At 36.6% G+C, this 21,971-nt stretch overlaps 1 protein-coding gene across 15 annotated transcripts in view; it reads left to right on the top strand.

The window, feature by feature from the left end:
• Window positions 1–21,971, top strand: part of PCDH15 (protocadherin related 15) — a 725,080-nt gene that overhangs the window by 610,892 nt on the left and 92,217 nt on the right. For all 15 annotated transcript variants that reach the window (XM_062215103.1, XM_062215102.1, XM_062215101.1 and 12 more), the window contains one exon: window positions 17,118–17,245. In XM_062215103.1, coding sequence (XP_062071087.1) covers window positions 17,118–17,245 — 128 coding nt within the window. The remainder of the gene's footprint in view (window positions 1–17,117; window positions 17,246–21,971) is intronic.

The following is a 21,971-nucleotide window of genomic DNA, read 5'->3' as shown; positions in this document are numbered from 1 at the left end:
TGTTCCGATGGCAAGAGCCAGGTGCTTATCCTGGTCTCCCATGGGGTGCAGAGCCCAAACACTTGGGCCATCCTCCACTGCACTCCCTGGCCACAGCAGAGAGCTGGCCTGGAAGAGGGGCACCCGGGACAGGATCAGTGCCCCAACCGGGACTAGAACCCGGTGTGCCGGCGCCGCAAGGCGGAGGATTAGCCTGTTGAGCCACGGGGCCCTTTGACTCTTATACCTATCAGTGTGATCAATTGTAAACTGAAGTGGATCACTTGGACTAGTGAGATGGCATTGGTCCATGCCACCTTGATGGGATTGTATTGGAATCCCCTGGCACGTTTCAAGCCCACCATTTGAGGCAAGTCCGATTGAGCATGTCCCCAATTGTACATCTCCTCCCTCTCTTTTTCCCACTCTTATATTTAACAAGGATCACTTTTCAGTTAAAATTTAAACACCTAAGAATAATTGTGTGTTAATTACAGAGTTCAACCAATAGTAATAGAACAAAAATACTATAATGCATAAGGTTTGCATTGTACATCAACAGTCAGGACAAGAGCTGATCAAGTCACTGTTTCTCATAGTGTCCAATTCACTTCAACAGGTTTCCCCTTTGGTGCTCAGTTGTTGCCAATCAGGGAGAACATATGATATTTGTTTCTTTGGGACTGGCTTATTTGACTCAGCATAATGTTTTCCAGATTCCTCTATCTTGTTGCAAATGACCGGGTTTCATTGTTTTTGACTGCTGTATAGTATTCTATAGAGCACATAAGACCCACAATTTCTTTATCTAGTCTACTGTTGATGGGCACTTGGGTTGGTTCCAGGTCTTAGCTATTGTGAATTGAGCTGCAATAAACATTAATGTGCAGACAGCTTTTTTATTTGCCAATTTAATTTCCTTTGGGTAAATTCCAAGGAGTGGGATGGCTGGGTTGTATGGTAGGGTTATATTCAGGTTTCTGAGGAATCTCCAGATTGACTTCCATAGTGGCTTAATGAGTTTGCATTCCCACCAACAGTGGATTAGTGTCCCTTTTTCCTCACATCCTCTCCAGCATCTATTGTTGATAGATTTCTGAATGTGACCCATCCTAACGGGATTAAGTGAAACCTCGCTGTGGTTTTGATTTGCATTTCCCTGATTGCTAGTGATCTTGAACATTTTTTCATGTGTCTGTTGGCCATTTGGATTTCCTCTTTTGAAAAATGTCTATTGAGGTCCTTGGCCCATCTCTTCAGTGGGTTGTTTGTTTTGATGTTGTGGAGTTTCTTGATTTCTTTGTAGATTCTGGTTATCAACCCTTTATCTGTTGCATAGTTTGCAAATAATTTTTCCCATTCTGTCAGTTGCCTCTTCACTTTCCTGACTGTTTCTTTTGCATTAGAGAAACTTCTCAATTTGATGCAATCCCAAAAATTAATTTTGGCTTTGATTGCCTGTGCTTCTGGGGTCTTTTCCAAGAAGTCTTTGCCAGTGCCTATATCTTGCAGGGTTTCTCCAATGTTCTCTAATAATTTGATGGCGTTGGGTTGTAGATTTAAGTCTTTAATCCATGTTGAGTGAATTTTTGTGTAAGGTGAAAGGTAGGGGTCTTGCTTCATGGTTCTACACGTGGAAATCCAATTTTCCCAGCACCATTTATTGAATAGACTGTCCTTACTCCAGGGATTGGTTTTGGATCCTTGATCAAATATAAGTTGGCTGTAGATGTTTGGATTGATTTCTGGTGTTTCTATTCTGTTCCATTGGTCTATCCATCTGTTTCTGTACCAGTACCATGCTGTTTTGATAACAACTGCCCTGTAGTATGTCCTGAAATCTGGTATTGTGATGCCTCCGGCTTTGTTTTTGTTGTACAGGATTGTTTTGGCTATTCGAGGTCTTCTGTGTCTCCATATGAATTTCTGCATCATTTTTTTCCAGATATGAGAAGAAGGTCTTCGCTATCTTGATTGGTAATGCATTGAATGTATAAATTGCTTTTGGGAGAATGGACATTTTGATGATATTGATTCTTCTAATCCATGAGCATGGAAGATTTTTCCATTTTTTGGTATCCTCTTCTATTTCTTTCTTTAAGGTTTTGTAATTTTCATTGTAGAGATCTTTAACGTCCTTGGTTAAGTTTATTCCAAGGTATTTGATTGTTTTTGTAGCTATTGTGAATGGGATTGATCTTAGAAGTTCTTCCTCAGCCATGGCATTGCCTGCATATACAAAGGCTGTTGATTTTGTGCATTGATTTTATATCCTGCTACTTTGCCAAACTCTTCTATGAGTTCCAATAGTCTCTTAGTAGAGTTCTTTGGGTCCCCTAAATAAAGAATCATATCGTCTGCAAAGAGGGATAGTTTGAGTTCTTCCTTCCCAATTTGTATCCCTTTAATTTCTTTTTCTTGCCTAATAGCTCTGGCTAAAACTTCCAGAACTATATTGAATAGCAGTGGTGAGAGTGGGCATCCCTGTCTGGTACCAGATCTCAGCAGAAATGCTTCCAACTTTTCCCCATTCAATAGGATGTTGGCCATGGGTTTTTCATAAATTGCTTTGATTGTATTGAGGAATGTTCCTTCCATACCCAGTTTGCTTAGTTTTCATCATGAAAGCGTGTTGTATTTTATCAAATGCTTTCTCTGTGTCTATTGAGGGATAATCATGTGGTTTCTCTTCTGCAGTCTGTTAATGTGGTGTATCACATTGATTGTTTTGAGAACATTGAACCATCCCTGCATACCAGGGATAAATCCCACTTGGTCTGGGTGGATGATCTTTCTGATGTGTGGTTGCATTCTATTGGCCAGAATTTTATTGAGTACTTTTGCATCTATGTTCATCAGCTATATGGGTCTGCAATTTTCTTTCAATGCTGCATCTTTATCCAGCTTAGGAATTAAGGTGATGCTGGCTTCATAGAAAGAATTTGGGAGGATTCCCTCTTTTTCAATTGTTCTGAATAGTTTGAGAAAAATTGGAGTTAGTTCTTCTTTAAATGTCTGGTAGAACTCAGCAGTGAATCCATCTGGTCCTGGGCTTTTCTTTATTGGGAGGGCCTTTATTACTGTTTCAATTTCTGTGTCAGTTATGGGTCTGTTTAGGTTTTCTATGTCTTCCTGGTTCATTTTATGTAGGTTGCATGTGTCCAGGAATCTATCCATTTCTGATAGGTTTTCCTGTTTGCTGGCATACAAGTCCTTGTAGGAATTTCTGATGATTCTTTTTATTTCTGTGGTGTCTGTTGTTACGTTTCCTTTTTCACCTATGATTTTATTGATTTGGGTCTTTTCTTTTTTTAGTTAGTTGGGCCAATGGGGTGTCATTTTTGTTTATTTTTTCAAAAAAACCAGCTCCCGTTTGGCTGATTTTTTGTAATTTTTTTTTGGATTCAATCCTGTTGATTTCTTCTCTGATTTTAATTAGTTCTCTTCTCCTACTAGATTTGGGTCTGGTTTGCTGCAGATTTTCTAGATCCTTGAGCTGAATTGAAAGGCCATCTATTTGGTGCCTTTCTGATTTCTTGATGTAGGCACCTATTGATATAAACTTTCCTCTTAACACTGCTTTTGCTGTATCCCATAAGTTTTGGTATGTTATGCTGTTATCCTCATTTACTTCCAGAAAATTTTTGATTTCTTTTTTAATTTCTTCTATGACCCATTGTTCATTCAGGAGCATGTTGTTCAATCTCCATTGTTTGCATATGCTCTAGGGATTCCCGAGTTGCTAATTTCCAACTTCATTCCTTTATGGTCTGAGAAGCTGCATGGTATGATTCTAATTCTTTTGAATTTGCTGAGACTTGCTTTATGGCCTAATATTTGGTCAATCCTAGAGAAAGTTCCATGTACTGCTGAGAAGAATATAAATGCTTTATGTGTAGGATGAAAAGTTCTGTAGATATCTGTTAGATCCATTTGGGCTATAGTGTCATTTAAATCTACTGTCTCCTTGTTGATCTTCTGTCCTGTTGATCTGTCTATTTCTGAGAGTGCAGTATTGAAGTCCCCCAGTACTATTGTATTGGGGTCTATGTCTCCCTTTAAGCCCCTTAACAAATCTTTTAAATAGACCAGTGACCGGTAATTAGGTACATATACATTGATAATCGTTATATCTTCCTATTGAATGGATCCCTTAATCATTATATAGTGCCCCTCTTTGTCTCTCCTAACAGTTTTTGTGGTAAAGTTTATGTTGTCTGATATTAAGATGGCTATGCCCACTCTTTTTTCATTTCTGTTGGCATGGTATATCTTTTTCCAGCCTTTCACTTTCAGTCTGTATGCATCTTTGTTGGAAAGATGTGTTTCTTGTAAGCAGCAAAAAGATGGGTTTTGTTCTTTAACCCAATCAGCCAATCGGTGTCTTTTAACTGGACAGTTCAGGCCATTAACGTTCAATGTGACTATTGAGAAGGAGTAACTTTGCCCTGCCATTTGCCAAAGATATTTTCTAATATATTCTTTGAGCTTCCTGTGATCTCTTACTGTGAAGTTTCCTTCCTTTACCTTCTTTCATATTTATGACCGTGTTTCTGTGTGTAACACATCTTTAAGCATCTTTTGCAGGGCTGGATGAGTGGTGACAAATTCTTTCAATTTCTGTTTGCTGTGAAAGGTCTTTATTTCACCTTCATTCACAAATGAGAGCTTTGCAGGATATAATATTCTGGGCTGGCAGTTCTTCTCTCTTAGTGTGTGGGCTATATCTCACCATTCCCTCCTAGCTTGTAGGGTTTCTGATGAGAAGTCAACTGTGAGTCTAATTGGAGACCCTCTGAGAGTAATCTGACGTTTCTCTCTTGCACATTTTAGGATCTTTTCTTTATGTTTCACTGTGGTGAGTTTAATTACAATGTGTCTTGGTGAGGATCTCTTTTGGTCATGTTTATTAGGGGTTCTATAAGCTTCCTGTACTAGGATGTCTCTGTCCTTCTCCAAACCTGGGGAATTTTCTGCTAGTATCTCACTAAAAAGGCCTTCTAATCCTTTCTCCCTCCCCATGCCTTCAGGAACTTCTAGAACCCAAATGTTAGGTTTTTTAATAGTATCCTGTAGATTCCCGACAATATTTTTTAGATTTCTAATTTCCTCTTCTTTTCTTTTGTTTGTATACTTTCCTGTGCTCTGTTTTCTAAGTCCGATATTTTCTCTTCTGCTTCACCCATTCTGTTTTTAAGGCTCTCTAATGTGTTTGTCATTTGATCTATTGAATTCTTCATTTCATTATGATTTCTTGTCACTATCACAGTTTCGTATTCTACTAGTTGTTTCATTTCATTTTGATTCCTCCTTATATTTCATTTTCATGAGAGAGATTTTCTATCTTGTCCATTAAGGATTTCTGTAGTTCAAGAATTTGTTTTTGAGAACTTCTTAATGTTATTATCAATTTTTTGAGATCCGCTTCTTGCATTTCTTCAATCTCATCATCTTCATAATCTTGAAATGGGGTGTCTTTTTCATTTGGGGGCATCATAGTGTCTTCCTTGTTCTTGTTACCTCGGTTTCTGCATTTGTTTGGCATATTGGAGATATTCTTTGGTTTCTTCAGTGTGGTGCTTTTTCTCATAATACTATGTCTCTAGATTAAGTGGACTGTCTGCTTTTGATGGATGCTTAGAGGCTGCGATGGGTGTGGCCAGAGAGCTCTGTTTGGTTCTTTAGGGTTAAGGGTGTGCCAAAGGTGACTCACCCAGATTGTTGTCTCGCTCGCTCACTCTTTTTTTTTGTTTTGTTTTTTGGGTTTTTTTTTGACTCAGTTGGGAAGTAATTCTGCACAGCTGAGTGGAATTGAGGGTAGTTGATGTATGCAATCTGGCCCCTGTGGGTATTCATCTGATCTATCCCTGGGACCACACAAACAGTTTATTCAGCCCTCACTGTGGTCTCAAATTTCTCCACATTCTCTCACCGGGTTGCCAAGGTTACCGAGTTTGTGTACTCGATGAGTTCTCTCGCTCCCTCTCAGATTTTTCACAGTCTCAGTTCGTTAGCTCCACACTTTCACTAGATCCTAACTTCCTGTTATTTCTCCCCACCAGAGGCAGGTTTTTCTGCTTTGCTAATCGTGGGCGCCGCTTTACATACGTAAAATGGCACCTGCTCTTTGTCTTGCTTGGCTTTTTAAGGTGAGTGGAGAGAGAGGATAGTGTCTGTGCCAGTTCCCCTTATTTATTTGTTTTTTTCTCTCCTCCAGTCAGCCTGGTGAACTTTCCCCAGTGGGGCCTCAGGCCTCGTTCTGTCTTTCCCCGCCAATGTCTCAGGTTACCGAGGTTTTTGTCTCACCGCACCTTCCAGCACTGACGCGCAGACTCTGCGGCTGGGCTTCCACACGGTCGGCGACCTTGCTCTCCCCGTAGGTCCTCTGTGTCACATCCACTAGATCCAGAAGAGTTTCCTCTGCAGTTTTTTCCTGAGGCTACAGTAACTCCACTTTTATTAAACTATCTTTTCCCAGACTATTGGTACGAGCCCTCACTATTCCGCCATCTTGGCTCTGGTGCTCAGTAGATTTCTAAAATATGTTATCTTTAAGAGAGTTGCCGTTAGTCATGAAAACATGTAAATGTTTGTTTTTATAATTTTAAGTGCTTAAAATCTATTTTGTTTAATTTGAAGAGTACAATACAAGTAAAGTGATTCATTTTATTATTCTAGTGGATACCTAGGGGTATGGGAGTGGTAGCAATTACCGTGTAATTCAAAATTTATTAAACACCTGCTATGTGGAAGTCAAAGTGCTCCTGGAATAAATTTGACAGTAAAATACATGAAAAAAAATCTTAAAAGAACAACAGCTTTAGAAAAGCATGTTTCTGTTTAATGAGGGATAGACTTTATTCTCTTAGTACCAGTAAATTTTAGTCTGGTATTGAGAGAATTCTTAAAATCTGTAAATCATTTATATCGTTACTATAATGTAATTTTCAAAGAAACATTTAATGCACTAAGCCGCAAAGGACTCATAACACTTAGAACAGCAGAATCCTTATTTTCGAGGTTTTACAATCTCAACTAGTGTATGCTTTTTAATCAGACTAAGCTCCTGTATTTGTAAATACATCAGTAAACATTTATTTTGCCTGCCAGCTGTAGTTAGAAATGTGTTTGAAGCTATCAGAGTTTCAGACAGGAGGAATGTCTGCAACAGTCCTCAGGCAGTGGTAGAAGTAGATGTGAATTGAATCGAGCTGTTGACTTTAAGGAACACAATTGAAAAGGGGGTGACTGGTGTGTCATCAAATAGTTACAGATTAAAATCATGTGCATGTAGATGACGACAGCAGGGGAAGTTACTATATATTTACAGACTTTCCCTTTTTTCATAAGTCATCTAATTACTTTCTCTGTTTAACATAGGGCTTCTCAGCCTCATCACTATTGACATTTTAGACTGAATAACTTTTTGTTGCAGGGAGTTGTCCTGTTCATAACAGGATGTTTCTCAGCATCCCTAGTCCCAACCCATTTTCACCCTCTTAAGCTGCCATAGTTGTGGCCACCAAATTAGTCTGCAAGTGGTCAAACATGATCATGTTTGAGTACTCTGTTTGAATTCCTTTGCTCTTATTCAGTAAGTTATTTCTCCCCCTTTTCATCCCCTTTACTCCCTTTCCATTTTTTTTTCTTTTTGAGTACCTGATGCAACATAAGCACTAGATTTGTCATGTAGCCAGAATAGATTCGTCTTGAGATTAATAGGCTCTTTGTAAGAAGAGAAAACTAATATCTATTGTGAAAGTAAAGCAAGGGAAAAAAAAATCCAGACTGAAATTGGTCTGATAAAACATAGAGCAAAGTTAAAGTTAATGGTATTTTGAGTTTCCCTTACTCTTCTGAATTCCTTATATTGTGTTTAGAATGTTTAAATTGAATAGAAGTACACAAAAATTGTCTGTCCTGAATCTTCTTTTGCTGAATTTGAGGAATTGGAAGTCTTATTATCTTTTCCTATCTTTAACAAACATCAAGAAAGTATCTCGTATTTCCTCCACCATTGAGGAGCTTCTTGGATCATTGACTCAAAAGTATTGCTCAAATGCAAGATTGTCTTCTATAAAATTAGGGGGAAAGAATACAAATAAAGGAAAGAACATCAAGCACAGTATCCCAGAGCAATAGAAAAAAATCTATTGTCTCTAAACTAGAACACTTCTGAAGGCAGCCTTCCACCCAGCTTGTGATCCTATGGTTCTGCTTTCAGTACTTTGATTTTGTAACCCCATCGGAAGCCACACGGGTGGAGACTAACTGGATCTCAGGCACTCATGTCATTCCTCTCACAGATGTTCCTCCCTGTTTTATCAACAGAGCTTTATGATAACTTTTTTGTTGTTGTTGTTGGAGGCTTTTTTTTTCCTTTTTGTTATGTATTTAATATCTACCTTAAATGAAGCCTAAAATATAGAGAAGAAAAAAGATTTCACAATTATCCAAGAAGATAAAAAGCAGACTCCTTTAAGGGAATTTAATCAGACTTGCTTGTATGTTTTTTGCCCCAAATGGTGGAATTAGAAATGTGCCAGGGGATTCCAATACAATCCCATCAAGGTGGCATGGACCAATGCCATCTACTAGTCCAAGTGATCAACTTCAGTTCACAATTGATCACACTGATAGGTCTAAGAGTCAAAGGGGTCACACAAACAAGACTAGTGTCTGCAAATACTAACTGATAGAATCAAAAAGAGAGAGGACGATCCAACATGGGAAGCGGGATACACAGCAGACTCATAGAATGGCAGATGTCCTAAATAGCACTCTGGCCTCAGAATCATCCCTGAAGGCATTTGGATCTGGCTGAAGAGCCCATGAGAGTATTGTAGGCATGGAAAGCCAAGACACTCTGGAAAAAAAAAAAAAAAAAGAAGACGAAGACCTAAATGAAAGATCTCTGCGAGTGAGATCCCAGTGGAAAGAATGGGGCCCTCAAAGAAGGAGGTACCTTTCTCTGAAGGGAGGAGAGAACTTCCACTTTGACTATGACCCTGTCGGAATAAGATAGAAGTCAGCAAACCCTGAACGATTCCATAGCCTTGGCAACTCATGACTAGAGCCTAGGGAGATTACTGATGCCATAAACAAGAGTGTCAAATTGTTAAGTCAACAACAGGAGTCACTGTGTACTTATGTCTCAGGTGGGATCTGTCCTTAATGTGTTGTCCAATGTGAAGTAATGCTATAACTAGTACTGAAACAGTATTTTTACACTTTTTGTTTCTGTGTGGGTGCAAACTGATGAAATCTTTACTTAGTATATACTGAATCGATCTTCTGTATATAAAGAAAATTGAAAATGAAAAAAAAACTTGGTTTTAAATTGGAAATTGCATAGAAAATTAATCAATTTTTAAAAAATATCATGTAGGATCTCTGTCCTTTAGGTGCTGTACATTGTGATTTAATGCTATAACTAGTACTCAAACAGTACTTTTCACTTTATGTTGCTATGTGGGTGCAAATTGTTGAAATCTTTGCTTAATATATACTAAACTGATCTTCTATATATAAAGAGAATTGAAAATGAATCTTGATGTGAATGGAAGGGGAGCGGGAGTGGGAAAGGGGAGGGTTGTGGGTGAGAGGGAAGTTATTTTGTGGGAAGCCATTGTAATGCATAAGCTGTATTTGGAAATTTATATTCATTAAATAAAAGTTTAAAAAAAAAGAAATACTGAAAACTCAAAGTTGATGTAAGAACATGTTATATTCCTCAGAAAAATTGTGAGCCAAGAAAATCAGTGGTGTCATGTATATTATATGCTAATGAATTTTAAAACAAATCAATAAAGATTTCTCTGGGGATATAGTTATAGGCATACACTTATCTTTCGCCTTTTTTTAATACTAGCCAACATTTATTTTAATATTTGATTGTATACAGCACATTTTCTCTAGAATTTTCCCAATGGCTTCTCAAGCAGATTTTGATTATGTGGTGACTTTTGTACACAAGGGACAAACAATGGCACTCAAACCAGGAAAAATCATGTGCTGTGTCCCTAGGGTATGCTTCTTAAAGCCTGTAGTTTAAAAAGAAGGGGAAGGTGAAGCTAGGGTAATAAAAGCAGAAAACAACAGTGTTTGCTGAGGTATTTTCTGAGTTACCTGCGAGAAAATTAGTGTCCCTTGCTGCCAAGATTCTGGAACTTTGTCTTTTTGGATACCCAAACAGTTCTTCAGACTTCACTCTAATTTAGTGAACTCCCTCTTATCTTTCTGATAGTTAGTTTTCTGTCTCAATCAACCAGAAGCTACCATTTAATGAAGCAAAATGAATCCGACCAATTAAATCAAGGTCAACTTTTTTTTTCCAGGAAGAATAACAAAAAAAGTTGGTAGAATAATATCTGACAGGAAAATAAATAGACATAGAAACAATTACCAACAAACTAAGAGATTATAACACTAATAGATGTACAAGGTTCAGTTCTCATCTGTAAGAATTTGGAAAGTGATAGGAATTAAAATCATGCTTATGATTAAATGCAATGTAAGGAAGGCAATGAAAAGTTCACTTAGAAAGAGAAATATTAATGTGGTATGGAGTTGAAAGGAGGGATGCCTGTCATCTTTCTAAAGTTATCAGGAAGAAGAAAAAGGTTGAATAAGGTGTTAGTCTGTTTTCCACTATGGAAAAAAATCATTTCTAAAATCTTCACTAACTTGAAAATAACATTTTTAACCACTTGATTTTGATTATTATAAAGACCTGCCTAATTAGAAAGAAGGCAAACATAAATTTGAAAAGTCACAATGCATAATAATTTATAAATTACATTATAGTTGTTTCTTTTTGGTGGAAGGCACTAAATGATATCAACATTTTTTAAATATGCATAAATACTTTATTAAAATCTAAGAAATATCTTTGAGTTTATATGTGGTTTTTAGGTATTCTGGAATCTTGTGTTATATACCCTGTAATGTCCCTACGATTACATATCCTTAACTTAAAATTCACAAATGTTTGATGACACTAGGGAATTGAGTAACTTTTCTTTCAGTTGACTTCAAAGTCTGGGTAGGATTATATGACATTGGGTTAATGCACAATGGCAGATACTTCTAAACTGATGTACATTTTCTTTTATGAAATAAATTTTAATTTATTTCATTTATTTGAAAGGTAGGTTGGAGGTGAACAAAGAGACATAGATAGAAACCAATCTCCCATATTCTGGTTCCTTCTCCAAACATTGGCACCAATTAGGACTGGACAAGGCCCAACAAAGGAGCAGAAACCCAACTACCGTAGCTATCCCTGAGCTGCTGCCACCCAGGAGCACGTTAACAGGAAGTTGAAATTGAGAGCAGAGCCAGGATTCAAACTTCCATACTCTGACATGCAGCGTGACCATCCCAGTGGCATCTTAACTATTGTGCCAAGCACCCACCCCGATATACATTTTTATGTTAGACATCACTAAACTGATGAATTATTCCAACCATTTGATAATATAAAAAATATGAAGAGCTCTGATTTTTCTTTTTTTTAAAACTTTTATTTAATGAATATAAATTTCCAAATACAGCTTATGCATTACAATGGCTTCCCACCCAATAACTTCACTCCCACCCACAACCCTCCCCTTTCCCACTCCCGCTCCCCTTCCATTCACATCAAGATTCATTTTCAATTCTCTTTATATATAGAAGATCAGTTTAGTATATATTAAGCAAAGATTTCAACAATTTGCACCCACATAGCAACATAAAGTGAAAAGTACTGTTTGAGTACTAGTTATAGCATTAAATCACAATGTACAGCACCTAAAGGACAGAGATCCTACATGATATTTTTTAAAAATTGATTAATTTTCTATGCAATTTCCAATTTAAAACCAAGTTTTTTTTTCATTTTCAATTTTCTTTATATACAGAAGATCGATTCAGTATATACTAAGTAAAGATTTCATCAGTTTGCACCCACACAGAAACAAAAAGTGTAAAAATACTGTTTCAGTACTAGTTATAGCATTACTTCACATTGGACAACACATTAAGGACAGATCCCACCTGAGACATAAGTACACAGTGACTCCTGTTGTTGACTTAACAATTTGACACTCTTGTTTATGGCATCAGTAATCTCCCTAGGCTCTAGTCATGAGTTGCCAAGGCTATGGAATCGTTCAGGGTTTGCTGACTTCTATCTTATTCCGACAGGGTCATAGTCAAAGTGGAAGTTCTCTCCTCCCTTCAGAGAAAGGTACCTCCTTCTTTGAGGGCCCCATTCTTTCCACTGGGATCTCACTCGCAGAGATCTTTCATTTAGGTCTTCGTCTTCTTTTTTTTTTTTTTTTTCCAGAGTGTCTTGGCTTTCCATGCCTACAATACTCTCATGGGCTCTTCAGCCAGATCCAAATGCCTTCAGGGATGATTCTGAGGCCAGAGTGCTATTTAGGATATCTGCCATTCTATGAGTCTGCTGTGTATCCCGCTTCCCATGCTGGATCGTTCTCTCCCTTTTTGATTCTATCAGTTAGTATTTGCAGACACTAGTCTTGTTTGTGTGACCCCTTTGACTCTTAGACCTATCAGTGTGATCAATTGTGAACTGAAGTTGATCACTTGGACTAGTAGATGGCATTGGTCCATGCCACCTTGATGGGATTGTATTGGAATCCCCTGGATTTTTCAAATGACACTGAAATGATATATAATTCAGCATTACATAATCTCTGAAAGTACTGTGTCAATGAGCATTTTCACAGCTAAGTGATTGTTGGTCCTATCAACCAAGAAATTTATATCTTTTATTAAGTTTATAGATGATGCAGATTCACCTTAATAGCACAAAGAAAGTTCCAGCTTATTTGAATTCAATTTATTGAATGGAATTAGAATAAAATAAATGAATATTATATATATTTTAACTCTCCATAGATTCTTGAGATGGCAAAATTTAATGGACTAATAAAACGAAAGACCAATAAACTCATAAAAACTTATTCTAATGTAGAGTTCCTTGGCATTAAAATAGAATTTTAAAAGATGAACTTAATTGAATTATTATAATAATCTTAAGATATGGCATAATTGAAATTTTGCTCATAGGTTAAAACAGAGTAACTGTTCTTTTATTGTGCACTGAGCTAGTAATTATAATGAACATTTAAAGCATTATTTAATTTAATTGTTTAGTTGATGATTTTAAGGTTAAATACACTGTGCCTACTAGGTTCTTATCTTAAATATTAACCAGAATATTCTGTAGCTTATTTCATTAGAAAAATACAAGGACAAATCATTGGTGAGCATTTAGAAGATGATATAATTTGTATTGTCACTGTTGAATTACAAAATAACACAGAACGTGTTACCAGATTAGTAGGGGTTATGAGTGGAAAGAAATCGATATCTATTACTATGCTATAAATTCTACCTTTCACTGTATACACAGTATTGAAATGATTTCTTATTGATGATAAACAAAAACAAAAAAGAAGTTGCACAATGTGAAATCAGTTCATCTTTGGACATAATTTTCAGCCTTAAAATATTTCTGCACTTCATTTTTTTTTCTTTTAAAGTAAAAATTTTATTATGTTAAAGTTTAGTTTGAAGGCATGTGGTTCTCAAGCACAGGTTAGCCAATAGAAATACTTCCTGTAACCTATGTATTGTTCAAAACAAAAAAGAAATAGAAAAACAGAAAAAAATAATTAAGCCAAATACCCCCAAAAAGGATGTTGGGGAAGCATCTATATTTCCCACTACTCTAATTATTAATTGAAAAAACTTCACAACAGTGGCTGCCTGCTGGAGCTGACCAGCCTGGCTCACAGGTGCTGCACACTACTGAAGTACTTCTAAATTATTTTCAGTGGCTTAGAATCATCTTTTAATAACTGTTTGAGCTCTAATTCTCTTCTTCTTAGTATTTTCCTTATAAATTAAAAGTAAGCAAAGAAGAATGGTATGGATGGCCAAAGAAATGAGACTACCACTGGAAGGAAGTGGTCCAGCCATTGCACCACGCTTTCGACCTCTCTCAGGCCCTTTCTCTCTTATTTCTTATCCTCTACATTAGGCATTGTATTAAAGCTTTCTCGAATTTTTCTGACCAAACCTGACACTAGGTAACTGAAGAGCATCTCTTAGAGTGGAGATAAGTAAATTCAAAACAAGCAAAATAAATTTCTTGTGGTTTACTGTGAGCTCATGAAACTTTGAAACTTGTTATTCTAAGGGATTGACTATGTTGAAATTATCAAGAGTGTAAGCAAGGCATTAAAAATGATTCATTGGTTTTTATAGTTGTTTATATATTTGCTTAATGAAAATGTGATATAGAACAGGATATGGAACATATCATTATCAGAGTAAGATAGAAACATTCTACCGCAGTTGTCTAAGATAGTGGTAAGAACTGTAGGTAAAATTAAACATTAGGGGCGGACCTTTATCCTACTGGTTAAGAGGCCTGCATCCCATGTCAAAATGCTTTGGTTCCATATCCAGTCCCACCTGCTGACTTCAGCTCCATGCTAATGCAGACTGTGGGAGTTACTTTGATGTCACAAGTAGCTGGGTTCCTGCCATTCACATGGAAGCTGAGGATTGATTTTCATCTCCTGATATTTTTCCTGGCCAAGCCCTGGCTTTTGAGAGTTTTGGGGGGACTAAATCAGTAGCTGGTAGAGCTCGCTCTCTCTTTTCCAACCTCTCTTATTCTTTCCCTCCTTCCCTTCACATAAATATATGCTTGTCAGTGAGAGGGAAATAAAGGATGTAATGACCAAACTGATATGAAGTTAGCGTTGGGAGGTAAGAAAGAAGACCATGACGAGTTGTTCCTCTTGGCAAGTTGTACTACATTTTAAATGTCTCACCCCTTTTAATGAAAAAGGATGACATCATTAAGCAGTATATTTTCTGAGACTTCTTTCATTCTTAGAGATCTGAAAAGGAACAGCAGAACGGAGTTCCTGTATTTCTGACTAAAGGAGAAAATAAATGATTAGAAAGTATGTCTAGTTTAGGATTTCTATTTAAAAAAATGCTAAATGTAGAATTGTTAGTTACTTTGAGTTCAATGGCAAACATTATCTGCCGGTAAGGTAAAAAATGGTTTATTTTGAAAGAATTTTGGTTAGAGATGGTTGGGTTACAAGCCAGAGCCCTGGCGCTGAGGGATAGGGCAGCATCATCTGTCATGGCTCCACTTCCCTGCAAGCATCTGTTTTTGTGGACCTTGTGTGTTTTCCCTCTGGATTCCAGCTTCTCCAATTCAACAGTAGTAGGAAAGAGAAAATTAAGAGGGAAAGCAAAGCCGTAGCAGCAAGGCAAGGGCAGCACATTGAAGTGAACTTTCTTTTCTCTGACCCTTCCCTGGGCAAGCACAAAGCCTATATCTAAATTCTTACTAAGATGAAGAAAGTTGATCTCTGATTTATTTAATCAACAAAGACATCTTGTAATGTATAATTAACTCTTGTGTGTTACTAGCTAGTATGAATTATTATAAGTTTGAGAGGAACCATGGAAACAAGAGTAAAATGCCAAAATAAGAGTCCCTGAAAAATAGCTTAGAGATTAGTTGTGTGTACCTGTATTTGATCATAGTTGAAATGTATCAGAAAAGTTTACTTTAGTAATGCCTTGGATACTTATTTGAATCTACTTCTTGCAAAATTAATAATCACTTATTTCCTGTGCAATCTGGTTGTAAATTATATAAATATATATCAGATTCTTTGACAAAGATTATTCTTGGATTAGTGACAAGTGCCATATTTCTCATTAAAGTTATGATTTGGGGAAGGATATTCTAACATTTGATGAAATGTATTTTGCATGGTGTATTTAATGTAATTTAAAAGTTAATATGCTGCATTTGTGAGTGATATGATTAATATTTCTCTCAGGTACAATGCATTTTTTCAAGAAATGTTAGCCACTAATATTGATGTCCCTAATGCACGATAAAACTTATTTTCCTTTGCAGAAGCAGTGTTACACAGTCATTGCTTACGTTTAGTATCAAAACCAAAATATTACAGTTTGCTAAGAGAAAATAATTTATTGTTTGATATATAAAGATGAGAAAAGTGTTTTTTTAGTTTATGGCCATTTCTATTATTTTGTAAGGAGTTAATACCCAACTATTTGTTTCCTTTTTGTGTAATTAATAATGTGTATGAAATGTTTATGACTTAAACTGGAGCTGTTTCATTTAAATTAACAGATCACAATTCTTTAGTACCTATTAAAATGAGTAAAATCAATTACCAAGACTATAATTTAAAAAAAAAAAAAGAAAGAACACTGAGTAGCATTATTACACCAGAAGCACCATTATCAGTGTCTGATGAGTTTTGGGGTATTAAATATCCATTTAGAAATGACATTCTGATTAAGTTATTTCCTTTGTTATTTTCAAATGTGGTAATTATTCCAGTGTTTTTTAAAAACTTGATTTGAGAGACAGGATACAGACAGACTGAAAGAGCTCCCTTCTAGATGACTCACAATGCCCACAACTTGCAGTGCTGAGCCAGGCCAAAGCCAGGAGCACAGACATCAGTCAGGGTCTTTTAGATGAGTGTCAGGAACTCAATTATCTTCATCTTCACCTTCACCTCCTGTCTCCCATGATCTACATTAGCCAGAAGCTGGAAATGACAGTGGGACTCCAACTCCGAAACTGATACAACTCACGGGCATCTCAGTCATTAAGTTTAATATTTGTTGCCTGGTACATTTTTTTTTTTTTTGACAGGCAGAGTTAAACAGTGAGAGAGACAGACAGAGGGAAAGGTCTTCCTTCCATTGGTTCACCCCCCAAGTGGCTGCTACAGCCGGCTGGCCAGAGCATTGCAGCCGGCATGCTGCGCCGATCTGAAGCCAGGAGCCAGATGCTTCCTCCTGGTCTCCCATGTGGATGCAGGGCCCAAGCACTTGGGCCATCCTCCACTGCCTTCCCGGGCCACAGCAGAGAGCTGAACTGGAAGAGGAGCAACTGGGACAGAATCTAGCGCCCCAACCAGGACTAGAACCCTGGGTGCTGACACTGCAGGTGGAGGGTTAGCCTAGTGAGCTGCGGTGCCAGCCTGCCTGGTACATTTTTTCAACGAACAATAACTAATGATTTTTTTTTTTTTATGTTCCAGGCAATACAGCTAAAGTATACATTGAGATTCAGGATGAAAATGATCATCCTCCAGTGTTTCAGAAGAAATTCTACATTGGAGGTGTATCTGAAGACGCAAGAATGTTTGCTTCTGTACTTAGAGTGAAGGTATGAGAGAAATGTATTAAGATAGTGAATTAAAGTAAAAGCAAAGAGTTCAAGTTTTATAGAGAAATTATAGTAATGTAGTTTGTATCTTATTTAAAATGATCAAAATGGAGACATATGATTATATTTATCCAGACTAAAAATGGATTAATTATATGAGGTGAATATGAAGCAACTTGTGCATTATTTTTACTACAAACATGAGAACAAATTACATATGTTTTATCCTGAATAAAGTATTGGTATATTTTTTGCATGATTTGATTCCCCGCCTTATACATGTATTCAAACCCTAAAATTTTAATTCAGTAATTATTGGGTTGCAAGGCAGGGCCTTTGGGAAGAGATTCAGTGAGATTAGATTGCTATGTGCAGCTCCACAAATGCATCATGACAGTTTAGAGGGCGAGAACCTCTGCAGAGCACGCTCTCTGTCTCTCTGTGCTCTCTGGCTGCCATGTGATCTTCCTATGTGTATTCTGCCATTGATCTTCCTCTTTGTATGCCACAGTAGTGGGACTAAAAAATCTTGGCCTGTGAACCACCCAAACTGCACTGAAATAAGCCTTTTTACTTCATAAGTAGCTATGTAGCTTCTCTCCTGTATTTTAGTTGCAGTAATGAAAAGCTGAATAATTCATGTGTAAAAATGTATGTTTTCATATAGGCTTAATTCAAGATAAGTCCAAATAGCATCAAAATTGAGTGTATAATGACAAATATAAAATCACTTTTGAAATAGAAAAATATTTAAATTTTGCTATGATTTTCCCTCAATTTTCAAAATTTATAGTGCTGTTTAAATGAATATAAAATATTACTACTAAATTTAGTAGTTTAAAAAAGTTTAAATATCTTTACATTTCAGAAATAACTTCCCTAACCTATTAGAATTTTTTAAAAGTAAATGTAAGATGAAAATCCACCATATCCAATTGTACTCTAGTTATTCTCAGATATGTTAAAACATGATAGAGTATAAATAATTGATTTACTACCAGTAGTTGAAATCATTTTATTACGAATAAATTTTTAAATGTTTCATGTTACCAGAGGAAGAGGTTAGAGGTGAGAACATTTTAGATGATCAGTTACATAGTTATTTTATAAAATTATTTAGTACTCATTCTATTAGCTGTGTAGACGCAAACACCAAATTATCCATAGAAAATCTGGCTTTGTATTGCTTCAAGTAGTCATCTTTCTTTCCCTGTTACCAAGAGTACCCTGATGAGAGAACTTCTTACATGTTGCATTGTTCCAGTCATCCTGAGCAAGAAAAAGAAAAGTAAAGCAAACAAATAGAGCCTGTGTGTTTTGCTTGCAAAATAGAACATTCACAAAACCAAGTACTAACTCCTGATTTGAATTACCAGTTATACCCAAATGTAGTCTACACATTTGTCAATCAGACTACATCCAATCTATGATTTACAAGATAACAGTCCTTTGTGTATTTTAGTTTCATTAACTATTATTGTTAGTTAGCCAGGAAATATTTTTGAGGGCTTGTAGTGTGGTGAGCACTGTGCTAGATGTTTGATACAGAGCACTTGAAAAATAATCATACAAAAACCCCAAATTCCCACTCTAGTAATGCAACAAATTTTATGGATAAACAAATGAATCAATAATATCAGTAGCAATTAAATAGAAAGGCATAGAGTGCTTTTTTTTGGTAATGTAGAATTTTTTTCCAGGGGAAAAAGGGCTTGGTACAGGGAGGACCACAGTGGTGATTTTTCAGATAAGAAAGTCAAAATAGAGTTCTCAGATGGGAAAAACTAAAATTTCTAATAGTAAGAGATCAGGAAGAGAATGGGGATCCATCAAAAGGTGGTGAGAAGTTGCTGCATTAGAAAATAGGAAGATTAGGAAAATACAAAGTCCTTGAACCATGTGACTATGTTTCCACCAAAATACAGTTATCTTTATATTCTATTTTTCTATGAACTTTTTACATTCCTCTCATATTGTGATGAAGAAAAGGAAGCAATAATCCAATAAACCAACATTCCATTAATAAAGTGGATTATTTAATTAGATACATAGGTGACTACAGTAAGGATATTTGGTAGGTAGTTTTTTTCAGTCTGCTCTGTAGTAATTACAACAAAATATTACTTTGTATTGCTATAGAGGAAGTTTGTTTATCTTACAGTTTAGGAGGCTGCTAGTCTAAAATCATTCTGTAGCTGCCTCTGTGTGACCTGTGGTGAATGGTAGATAACTGGGAGGAAGTAGTAGGAGCATGTATGTGAGAGTACAAACAAGAGAGCAAGCTGAGAAGCTGCAATTGCTATATAGCAACTCATTCCCATGAGAAGTAATCCAGTCTCAGCAGTCCTGAGCCCCTTCAACAAGAAGACACTAATAATCTGAGAAGCTGTTAACTCCTTCCAAGGAGATACCGTATTAACCTAATAACCTCCCCAAAAAATCCAACACTTTCCAGCACATGAAAAGTCAGGGGACAAACCACATCCATAGCATAGCAGTGGGATTATCCATTGGCATGTACTCTAGAAGAATTGGGGTCAGTGGCAAAGGATGCAGAATAATGCTGTACTAGAAGCAATTGAAAGATACAAGAATGCTACCAACTTCCTCTAGGCTCAAGGTTTTCTGAAATATGTGACCCAGTACTCATGACAGCTATGTGAGTATCTTCTGTAAATAAAGGGTGTAGGGAAGGAACATACAATTTAATGTAAATTAAGAGGGGAGCTGAAATAGGTGATTTTGCTGATGTTGGACTTTGAATCTTAGGAGGTCTTGGGAAAGTTTGCTGGTGGGGATAAAAGTGATATGAGAAGTTGGGTCATAATAGGGTGTAGGGTTGTCTGAAGCCCTGTGGGAAAAATGCTGGGTGGTAAGATAGATTCCACTGAGAACACCTGGACTTCTTGGGATGAGAAAAGCAGATAAAGGATTGGTTATTTCTACAGGACTACTGATTTTGTGTGTATGGATGGGGGAGATTAGCAATGCGATGTTGTGCTATTATAGCCAGTTCAATCATGACAGCACAAACTTCCCTGTGGATTTTTAGGAAGGAAACATTTCAGTTAGTGGAAGAATATTGAAGTTTTCCCCGAGGACCAAGAATTTAAGATTGGAACTGAAAAGTGGTTGATTTTCTCAATGTGATGCTTAGATGAGGAATAGCCTGAGCCAAGAAACCAAAGAGAGTCAAAACCTGTAAGATTCAATGTCCAGAGCGTATTTGTAGAGCAGTAATAAGAGGTGAGGGGTGGAATCAGTGAGAGAAATATCGAATCTTTTGTGATCAACATTTTCAGTCGCTGCTTTTTACTTGAGTCCTAGAATCCTCTCCTTTCTGGAATTATTATGAGTAGAAGTTGAGCTAATCAATCCTTTTCATTTCATACTTAGAGCAGCCAAAATGTTATTGGAAATAGCCTCCCATTAGAGAGAGCTAAGCTGTGGTGTTCAGAAGAAAGATCATTTAAAAAAAAATCTGGAAGTAGTCCAGGATTCTGAAAGAGGCTTTTAAACCAGCTACTCTATGAAATTAGGGTAATGTTAAATTTTGTCTACCATGTGTGCAAGTCAGTGTTTTTTAGTTCACCTTGAAGTGCAGAATGATAAAAGTGAAATTTCAGAGAAAATGCTTTGTATAAGAAAGGGAAGAAGAAGTGTTGCATAGGAAAGGATTAAAGAAGTAAGATGAGACTTTGAAATATTAATGAAGAAAATTATAGTAACTGTAAATATGGATAGTGGATTCAGGGCATTATTAAAATATTATAGTAAAGGTAAGACAAAAAACATCGTTGTTAAAATGAATCACTCAAATCAGTAATAGTAAAATTAACTAAGTTGCTATCAAGTGTCCTATCTAAAATGAATAAGAACTTGTTAGATGTTCATTTTTATAGAAGATGTATATTTTATTTCTACTGTGTCCTCAAAATACAGATGTAGGCAAAACAGACTGTCCCCTATCCTTAAGGAGTTAACATTCTGGTAAAGTTGACCCCAAAGAAAGTAAATAAATATGTAAGTGATAATGAAGTCAGAGTGAACAAAATACCTAACATAGTTTCACCTAAGGCTTATTACTACGCTCAGTGCAAAATAATATAATTGCAATTTAGATGAAGGTAAGTTTTAAATTATTTGATTTATAACATGTAACATTAGGTGAAAAGTCTGGGTTTTACTGCTTATGTCATCAAAATGAGGCAGGCATTCTTAAGTGACTTCTTGCTGTTCCTTGCACTTAGAAGTCTAATTTTATTCAGATTATCTGTTGTTATCCTTGTTTCAGGGGAGTTAACTCCTACTGTAAGGTGGTGACTGTTCTGAGCCAATTATATTAGGGATGCACATATTGGCAATCATCTCCTTCCTCACATGTGCATTAAAAAAGCTGGATTGGAAGTGGAATAGCAGGGGCTTGAACCAGTCACTTTAATGTGGATCTGGGCATCCCAAGTGGTAGTTTGACCTTCTACATCACGATGCTTGCCACCAGAAAGAACATTTATTTAAAATATATAAACATTTTAAATAGATATGTAACCTGAGTAGCCGGCCTTGATGAAGGAGAGGCCAGGAGCCAGGAACTCCTCCCAGGTCTCCCAAATGGGTGGAAGGGACCCACATACGTGGCCATCTTCCACTGCTTTCTGAGGCATATTATTAGGGAGCTGGATCAGAAGTAGAGAAACCAAAATTCAAAGTGGCGATCCAGTGCACC

Source organism: Lepus europaeus, chromosome 17 (genome assembly GCF_033115175.1).
Source record: "Lepus europaeus isolate LE1 chromosome 17, mLepTim1.pri, whole genome shotgun sequence".
Taxonomy (NCBI): domain Eukaryota; kingdom Metazoa; phylum Chordata; class Mammalia; order Lagomorpha; family Leporidae; genus Lepus; species Lepus europaeus.
Note: the sequence above shows the minus strand (reverse complement) of the source record. Positions and strands in the feature narration are given on the sequence as shown.